This window comes from Passer montanus, unplaced genomic scaffold (assembly GCF_014805655.1).
Source record: "Passer montanus isolate IOZ18808 unplaced genomic scaffold, ASM1480565v1 scaffold16, whole genome shotgun sequence".
Classification (NCBI taxonomy): Eukaryota; Metazoa; Chordata; class Aves; order Passeriformes; family Passeridae; genus Passer; species Passer montanus.
The window spans coordinates 3,865,188-3,875,265 of record NW_024363160.1 but is presented as its reverse complement, the minus strand read 5'-3'; the positions used below and the strand labels follow the sequence as shown (position 1 = coordinate 3,875,265).

General features: G+C 47.3%; 1 protein-coding gene across 1 annotated transcript; it reads right to left on the bottom strand.

The window, feature by feature from the left end:
• Positions 1-342: 342 nt before the first annotated feature.
• On the bottom strand, positions 343-8,084 carry RPL7 (ribosomal protein L7). Its single transcript, XM_039702786.1, has 7 exons — positions 8,027-8,084; positions 6,863-6,965; positions 5,982-6,148; positions 5,194-5,331; positions 4,712-4,821; positions 3,246-3,456; positions 343-407 (listed from the first exon to the last, which is right to left on the bottom strand). The coding sequence occupies exons 1-6, from the start codon at positions 8,038-8,040 to the stop codon at positions 3,248-3,250; spliced, it is 741 nt and encodes a 246-aa protein (XP_039558720.1). The 5' UTR covers positions 8,041-8,084; the 3' UTR covers positions 343-407; positions 3,246-3,247.
• Between the last annotated feature and the right edge of the window lie 1,994 nt (positions 8,085-10,078).

Genomic DNA, 10,078 nt, shown 5'->3' with positions numbered 1-10,078 from the left:
GGTGCACTACAACTAAGCAGGAACCCTGCCCATCCAGCAACACCACACAGCTTAGTTTGTCATTTGTTGTTGCAACTCAAAACCTCATCTGTTACCTGCACAAATCCTTCCAAATTTTCTTCCTCCAAATGAAGGTTAAGAAGCATCTACATACACACATCTACTGCTAATTCCAACTATGGCTCTTTGAAACATGTGACTCTAAACTGAATCTCACAAACGCTGCCACTTCTGAAGAGGATCACAAAAAGAGACCAATCAAGACTGTTTTGTGCAAGATTGTCTCACAAACGCTGCCACTTCTGAAGAGGATCACAAAAAGAGACCAATCAAGGAAACGACTGTTTTGTGCAAGATTCTTTTATTAACAGACCAGACTCTGAAATATTGCAGCTGGGCATCTTTACCTGCAAGGCAAAGAAGAAAAAGGTATCATTAGGCACATGTAGATCTGAAACAACTCTAGCCACATGAAAAACTAATTCATTTTTATAGTTTTGGCTGAAAACACATTTGTTTTATTTCACTGGATTTAAGACTGCAGTAGTCTCACACACAGTAATTTCTAAATTAACATCTCTTCACTGAAAACAAAGATTTTGAGTACCAGACCTAACAGGATAAATATTTCTACCTTGAACCACTGATACCTATACTTGACATTTAAAAACATGCCAAGACATTGTGCATATTCCAACTTTTGCTGCACTCTCTTTTTTGGCACATGTCAGAGACTGTTTGCATACAAAAATGAAAGCAAAAAAGCTGACTTGGGTCCAATTCCTGCAAAGTTTGCTTGAAAAACTGATGAAATTCAGTATGTTGCCAATACTGATTGTCAACATTTGCTTCCAAGTACTATGCTCTTTCCTTCCAGTCTATACAAAGGAATCAGTACTGGAAGTCTTTTTTTCATTCACTTGAGACTACCACTTAAGAAATAAATATCAAAAAGAAGAAGAAATAAAGACAAACAGCAGGAAACTATCTACTTATAGGGAAGAGGAATACTCTTCTTCAGATACACAGCCCTTCATAATGACATTACCTGGACAGTACTGCCAGTATGTCACCTGAACCTCTTACTCTAGTTTGCCCATGATCCCAGTAGAAACGACAATATTCTTCTATTTTGTACACGTAGGCTACTTGAATTTTAAACATGCACTCTATTCACAACAGCAGGAAAAGAAAGATGAAGAGACAAGAACAATCAGTTACCTTAAACTTAGTTTGCAGGAAAAGTGTAATAACTGCTTATAAGCTTAACATAAGAAACTGCAAGGTCACTTCCCAAATTAAAAGATGAAGTAAAGCTCTAATGTATGCCACTTATATGGGATGCTGAGCTACAAGTCCAGTGAAAAACATGAGCAACCCGATAAATGAATATCCCTTGTTTGTCTGCCAATACACCACTGTCTCAGGCATTTACAACTGCTATAGTGAACTAGAAGCTTCCCATCTCTAGGAAGGTTCCTGAAAACAACACTACCAGCTGTAGTGTATACCAGACGTATATCTGTCTTTCCTTCAGCAGGGAAGACAGAGGAGAAAGCATCTACACACAGAAAAGCTGCAGTGTTTCAATTAAAAACAGCATCATGCTCAGAAGTCACAGGAGCATACAGTCCTCCTCAGCCTTGGCTATGCACTAACTTCAAGAACACATTTGCCAGTACTGAACTTTCAAGTTTCTGCCACCAGCAGCAAAATTTCTACAAGAATAATCTAACATCACCCCAGGCACCTAACGTTACAGCAATTCTGCTTCTCAGAGTTACCAACATCTTCCCATAGTTGAGCTAAAAAGCTTTTCAAGAACACTGTCCCCAGTAAGGAACTATTTTCCTGAAGTTGGAATTTCCACATGCCACATAAGCAGTGCTTTAAAACTCTGCTGACTTCACAGATGGGAGATAACAACACAACATGCAAGGAGCTTGAACTGAGGAAATCAGCAGCCTACAAAAAAAGCTTCAAGCTGTCAAAAGCTGTCAATCAAATGGAAATTATTTCCTAGATCTCCTTTAGCTCTTTGGACAGAAAGCAGACCCCAATGAGCTCCATTTGCTGTGCCTTGGCCATAAGAGTTATTTTTAAAAGACTTGAGGGAAAAAAAAACCCCCAGAACAAAACAACATAAAACTTCCTTCCCCTCAGAAACTTTAATTTCCAAATTTCAGAAAATTTAATTTCTGAATCATCCAAATGGAACTGTTTTAAACTGTGAAGTCACAACACTACCCATTTTTATGTACCAATCCTCTGAAGCTAGAAATTCACATGAAAACTGTGTACCTGATCTAAAAGAAAAAACAGAACCCCATTAAAAACAACCAAACAAAAACCCTACATCAAGTCCCAACAAGCCAACCAAAAAGCCATTTTGACTTTGAAGGAATTCGTATGGGGAAAATTAGGTTTTTGTTTGATATCCTTTCCAAACACCTTTAAGACAAAGAAGTTTTCTTAAATTCCAGCATACCTGTCAAACCAAAAAGATATTTGACTGAAACTAAGATATGGGCAACAGTGAAGGTAGCTGAGTGTCTAAAAAGCAAAGTGAAGTACAAGAACTGTGAAAAAAGTGTTGGCTTTGAATGGCAGAGACTTCTCACCAAAGTAGGAACAGCACAGTGACAACAATTCATAAGACATTGTTTGGAGTAGGTCTTAACTTTAGGACTCAGCAGTCACTGTTAAATCACTTCAAGTGTTAATAAACCTTCTCATTTCTAAAGGACAGACTACTCAAATGGGCAAATCAGTCTTTCAAAATTACCAGCTTGGTCACTATACATGAAAGCTTTAAATGAATCATTCTGAAGCTTGAACAATCTGAAAATTTAGACCAGTCCTAATCAGGCTTTTCTAGAAAACCTGAAAAAAACACAGTACTTGCAATCACAAAATTTCAATCATATGAACAGGTTACTAATGAGGCTTAAAAGTCTTAGCCATGATCTTAAGGCTTCCAAACATAAAACTAAATAAGGCTTTAAAACAAATTATTGGTAATGTTTGCCATTTCCTAAACGTATCAGTGACACTGACAATTTACCTTTCTAAATGTTTAAGCTTTAGCAAGACTTCAAAAATAAAACCAGAACACTATACTGTTCAAGTAGCTTTATACTGTAGGTACCACCCAAGAACGAGTGAGCATCTTTGAAACTTGAATGTCTGACAAATGCCAGCAGCCTGCAGAGCTGAACAGTTGACAGCCTTGGGCAGTATCTCACCATTAGTTCATTCTCCTTATGAGTCTGTTGATCTGGTCTTCTCTGTTACCAGCATCTCCACCTTCCACAAAGTGGATTGTTTTCTTCTTCATTCCACCCCGAGGAGAGGATAACTTGAAGGGCCAAAGGAAGTTGTTCACAACTTTGAAGTTCTTGCCAACAGTGTAAATTTCATGGATCACATCTTCCATGCAGATGATGCCAAGCTTTCCTAAAATTCAGACACAGTTTTCAGAAAGACTTCAGAGGCACTGGTCAATAACAAACTAAAAATTATCACGTTGTTACTGTCATGTCTACTTATTTTGATAAACTTCAGGAAGTCAGAAACCACTTACTTTGTCATGAAACTGAATGACTGACTTTTCCAATTAAAGTGGATTAGCTGCAGCCAAGTCAACATTTAGATGGCATACTTGGCAAGAGTCATCAGTCTCAACTCTTAAAATATTTGCTGCCAGCAGTGAGGAACAACAAAAAACAACCCGCACATACCGAATCTTAGGAAAACACTGTTCCTTGGAGAAAAGCTAGGTTAAATACACCTGAACTACTGCAATATGTAACTCAGGGAAACTCACTAGCTACTAAGTCAGGCTGCTGAATAAATGCTACAGCGTGTTTCCTTAATGCTTTTCCAGAGTCTTCAGCAATATGTTACAAGTTGACTCTTGTAAAACACAGAGCTAAAAAGAGATCACAACAGATCAGGGGTACCTTTCGGATGCTCAGCTATTGCACAGGAAAAGAGACAGGCATGACACAGCCTGATCTGAAGGAAAATGCAAATCCAAGTGCCAAAAAAGGGGAGAGACTTGAGTGGTCACTTTCACTAATTCTGGCATCACTGCAAGAGAAGGGAGCTTCCCAGAGCAGCCCGTATCCCAACTGTTCACCACGCTTTGCTTTTACTGAATACACGAATCACTACCTAGTTCTTTCAACAAGTTTAGAAAATCTGTTTACCAGATCACAAAAGTCAAAGAGAAACTGTCCAATAATAAAGTCTGAAAGTTCAAAGCCATGATGACTCTTTCATGCTACAGCACTTTTTCTTTACTCGAAGACCTACTGACCCCATAAAGGTCAAGGAGGTTACATTTAACATTACAAATTTAAAAGGCTAAAATTTGATTCTTTGCACCTGCTTTTCAATACTTTATGATGGAAGTTACTTCCAGCTTGCTTTGTATAAAACAATTAGGACAGAAGCAGAGATCACAGTCAAGGAGGTTACATTTAACATTACAAATTTAAGATGCTAAAATTTGATTCTTTACAATCTGTTTTCAATACTTTATGATGGAAGTTACTTCCAGCTTGCTTTGTATTAAACAATTAGGACAGAAGCAGAGATCACAACTAAACACCAGAGTACTCCAGTGACACTGAAGGACAGTTGCCAGCTCAGCACTGATCCCCCTGAGACACAGAGCTGGCTCCCCGTTTTGCCCAGCAGCATTTACCAAGGCGTTTCTGGATCAGGCGGTTGTCAGTCAGGGCAATGCGCTGCTTGTTGATCTTGCCGTAACCTCGCTTGTAGATCAGCTCATGCACGGACTTCAGGTTGGGGTAACTGAAACAAAACAGTCACGTTCAAAAAAAGAATTCGAAGTCTTAGCAAGCCTCATTTCAGGGTAACTTTAACACCCCTGACTTGGTCTTCAATACCAAACAATTAAAGATCATTTCAGTGTGTCCCACATGTAAACACAAAAGCAAGAGAGAAGCAAATCTCACACCCAGTTCCCAAGAACACCAGTACGAGAGTGCAATCACACGTAGCAGCCGTTACCTTTAAAGCACTGCCTTAACCACAGTTTCAATTCAAAGACAGGAAAGCACACAGAAGACAAAAAACCCTGCAAGTCTAGCACAGCAAAATGCAAAACCAGCTCAACACTTACACCCTGATTTGATATAACTGGGCCTTGGGCCTTTCACTCACCCCCAGGCAATGTAGGGTTCAACAATCCGCAACATGTTGATAGAGGCTTTGTTGAGTTTCACGAAGGTGCCGTTAAAAATCTGCCGCAGGCGAAGAAGCTGCAGAACCTTGCGAACCTTAGGGCTGACACCATTGGTACTGGAGAAGAAAGTGAACAGCCTGAATTATCAACACCCCAGAAACACTGGGTATCAGGTTAAAAAACAACCCCAAAACACAATAGCACTGCTCCCATACGAAAACACATTTCATGAATTACACAGAGCAAGCTTAGTAAATGAACTTACTATTGCAATATATTTCAGTATGAAGTTAAAACATCCATTTCCATAAAAAGCACTCAGTATTATACTGAAACAATTTTGAACTAGCTCTGCACTGTCGTGAACATAATTCTTTCAACCATACTTTTTTTTTTTTAGTTTTCTGTAACACTTTACCAGAGTAGAACAAAACAAACACTTGAGGAACAGCTCAGTAAAATGTTTGGGAATAGGGGCATGTAATTTTATCAAGTTAAATGTGAGAAAGAGTAACTGTCTGCATGTATTTTCAGCCTTGGCTTCTTAAAAATCAGGGATTCCTAAAGACAGTAGGCAGCAAAACGATTTAGCCCTTAATTAAACACACCTCAAGGGCATGTACAATATCTACCAACAACTTCTCAAGCCACTTGTACAAAGTTTTACCTTATTAATGTATTTAAGCCCTCAAAACAGAGAGGTAACAGGAAAGCCAACTTCAGTACTTTGGAACATAAAATCGCTTGTATCTGTAGCCAGCCTTACCCTCTTATCCTGATCACAAACGCCAGTTTTGGCTCAGCTGGCACGTAGTAATTGCCAGCTTTGCGGGCCATCCTGGCCATGCGGATCTCCTGCCTGTACATGTGCCTGTACTCCTTGTGGTACGCCTGGGCTCGCGCGTAGATCAGCTTCCTTTGTGCCTTGCGGTACTGCAACGAGTCGGAAATTGCTTCAAGTTAGAAAATGCTTTTTAACACGTGAAAATCACCTTCAAGTAACATGCCATGCTCTACAACTCCCCCCAGGTAACACAGATCAGTGTCACACAGCTCAGAACAACCTCAGTGCCGCTCCAGAGAACCTGGCAGGCTGTTACACAGCAACAATGTTATCATTCCTGACTCTTCATCAGCTCTGTGGTGATGAAGAGTAATGGGTACAAATGGAAAGATGGAAAATTTAGGTTAGACATAAGGAAGAAATGCTGTACTGTGAACACAATACAGTGAACTCACAATACAGTGAGGCACTGAATGGGCTGCCCAGGGCAGCTGTGCATGGACCAACCCTGCGTTCAAAGCCAGGCTGGATTGGATCTTTGAACAACCAGGAAGGTGGAAGGTGTCCCAGCCCATGGCTCAGGGGCTGGAGCTGGAGGATCTTTTAAAGCCCCTTCCAACCCCCCACAGCTCTGGGATTCTCTGATCACACCAAGCTGCCCCTCACAAAGGCTCTAAACTCTTGTCCCCTATGTTACAGACAGCTGTACACTTCACCCAAAACTCTGCCCAGAACTTTGTTATCAGCCACTAAAAGCCCATTTTAGTCCAAAACTTTAACAAAATACCAACAACCTGTAAATTTCTGTACTGCATCACTGCAGCAGATAAACAATCTGAGTCAAGGGACCAGAGGATATTCACCTTTTTTATAGCCAAAATCTTCTTCTGACGTTTGGCCTTCATGACCGCATAGGCCTGCCGCTTCTTCAGCAGGCTCTCGGGCACAGAGGGCACCTTCTTTGCTCTAGGTGGGAGCAGAAACAAAAGCTTTTAGCTGGGAAGGAAACTCAGTGACAGCACACGTGACAAACATCCAAACTGTCAAACACAGCACGTGTGCAGGCCCTGCTACCTTGAGCCACTTCACTGCATCTTCCCCATCCTCACTGCTCCCAGGCCTGGGACAGCATCCCTGGCACCGAACTGGGTGATTCCCTGCACCATTCACAGTCTGTGCCTGACAAGAAACCCTGGCAGACCAACCAGAGCTGCACACAACCAGAACTGCAAAGACCTGCCCTACTTTGTTACAACTGGTAAGAAAACAAAGTCATTTCAGGTAACTTCTCTGTGACCAATGAACATTTCAACAGCTGCTTGGACAGGAAGAGCTTATTTGGCAGCACTGTGAAATTCATCTGACAGGACTCTCCACTTCCTCAGACTACCACGGAGCGGGTGATGCTGGAAGGGACCACAGTGGCTCATCTGGTCCAACCTCCCTGCTCAGGCAGGATCGTTCCTGCACATGGCACAGGACAGCACCCAGACGTGGCTCTGAACAGCCCCATAACCCCTCTGGGACACCTGCTCCAGTGCGTGGTCACCCGTCCGGAAGGGAAGTTCCTCCTCAACTTCAGGCAGAGCTTCTCCAACATCCCTTTGTGCCCCGTTCCCCTTGCCCCGGCGATTTTAAACTCTTTAAGACACTACAGAACTTGTCACAACAGGGCTTACAGCGCCACAACCATCCTGGCGAGCGCCTGCACCAGCCCGGCGGACAATCTCTGCCTGCCCCAGCCCCAGCCCAGCCCTGCTCGCCCGCCCAGCCCGAGGAACTCGCCGCCCGGCCCCACGTTCCCAGCGCTCGGGCCCGCTCTCCCTCCCCACCCCGCCCGAGGCCGCAGCCGCCGCCCGCGGAAGGGCCGGGCCGCTGGCGGCTCCATCTCGCCGCGCCGATCCCCTCCCTCCCACCGCTCCCAGCCCCGGCGGAGGCGCGGCGGCCCCGGGGGCGGTGTGGGCAGGGCTCGGGCGGCGCGGCGGCCGCGGATGGCGGCGGATGGCAGCGGGCGGGACGGGACTCACTCCTTGTCCGCCATGGTCAGCGCCGGAAGAGAGGGGCGTGCGCGTGCGCGGCGCGCTCTTAGCTCATTCGCCCGCGCAGGCGAGGCCCTGCCCGCCGGCAGGACCCCGGGTTTGGACGTCCACCGTTGTGCCTGACCGCAGCGCGGGCGCCGGGCTGTCCTGCGGGTGCCTGACGTAAAAGTGTCCGGGAACTGCTTCTGCCCAGCAGGGCTGGAGCCCCCGGGATCGGCTGTGCCCGGGATCGGGCTGTGTCCTGGGCACGGTCTGTGCCCCGGGATCGGGCTGTGTCCCGGGACTGGGCTGTGTCCCGGGACTGGGCTGTGTCCCGGGATCGGGCTGTGTCCTGGGCACGGTCTGTGCCCCGGGACTGGGCTGTGTCCGGGATCGGGCTGTGCCCGGGATCGGGCCGTGTCCCGGGATCGGGCCGTGTCCCGGGACTGGGCTGTGCCCGGGATCGGGCCGTGTCCCGGGATCGCCTGTGCCCGGGATCGGGCCGTGCCCGGGATCGGGCTGTGTCCCGGGATCAACTGTTTTCCGAGCACTGGCAGTGGCCCGGGCACCGGCTAGTTCCCGGAGTATTGGCCGTGTCCCGGGATCGGCTGTATCCCAGAACCGGCCGTGTCCCGGCCCGGGCGGGAGCCGCTCCTCCACCAGGGCCGGCCTTCCCTGCAGGAGGCTGCGGGCGAGCTCTGGGGCTGCCAGCCGCCGTGTGTGCGGCGGGATTTCCCGTCTCAGCCTGATCCCCGTCCGTAATTCCTGCGGGACGCCACCTCCCGCCCGCGCCCAGCACCGCGGCGGGAACGGGGCTCAGCGGGGCGGGAATGCTGCCCGCGGGATCCTGCACGGGAACCACGGGCCGCGTTTCTGCCGGGAGGGGTTTTCATCAGGCTGGGCATCTTTTCGGTTCGCCGTGCGGAGTCAAACCGCGCTGTGGAGAAGGGAGGGCGGCCCGGGAAGCAGCGCTGCCCAGCGCAGCAGCTCAGCACGGGAAGGGTCCCATCCGTGCGCGCCCACCCCTGCTCCTAAAATCACCCTGGGAGACACCGGCACATCATTGCACACGCACGGGAAGAAGGGAAATTGGGGGAATTCTTAGCAGCACAGGACCGTCCGGTGTAAAAAACCGTGTAGACAGACAGCAGGGCTGGGGATAAGGAATGCCGAGCTCCGCGTTTACTGTTTGATTAACAGCACGCAGAGGTGTCGCACAGCCCTAATACTTGAGAACATTATTGAGAGTGCTTTGGATGCCAGTTACAGGTGTTTAAATGTTCATTTTTTAACTATAGTGCTAATTTTATGCTAATACATACGTTTGTATCACTTGATCTCATTAGCAGTATTATAAATACTGGGGGGGGGATATCATGGGGGGGGGGGGGGGGGGGGGGGATTAAAATCAGCACGCAAAACCACCTGCAGTATATACTTAAGAAGGAGGTTGTCTGCACTTTCTTCCAAAACTTTTAAACTCGAATTTGCTCAATCCGAGAGGCAGCGTTCACAAAGTTCCCACAACTCTTCTGAAAACTGGCGGCTACACAGGGAAGCAGCGCAGCGTGGTGCACTTAAGGCACAGGCGAGCAGAGGCAGCGGGACGAGTCCTGCACACCCGTGTGTGGGAAATCGCAAGGGCACGCTCTGATCCCCATCCTCTGCAACTGGCAAATGGAGGAGCGGGATGCTCCGGCGCCGGGCGGCCGCACGGAGCCCAGCTACAGGGAGCGGCCGCTGTTATCGCACAGAAGAAAATACTTTCCGTGTGCTGGCACCTGTGAGCTCCGTTTCAGTCAATGGCGGGTGAGATATCAGTGACCTCTGTACTTGGCTGACAGACCAAGAAGCCATGGGGCTTTTCCTCCGCGGTTTCCCACAGCTCAGCAGAGGATCCCCAGGCACGCGGGATCGTGCATCCTGCGGTGGCCCGCTGCTTCCCGTGGGCTCCCAGCTTCGCTGCCGTCTCCAGCCCCGACACGAACCTTCAGCGCCCGCGCGCGTTCCTCTAACCCGAGATGGCGCTCCGGCGGGGCGCGGCGCACCCCGGGACTTGTA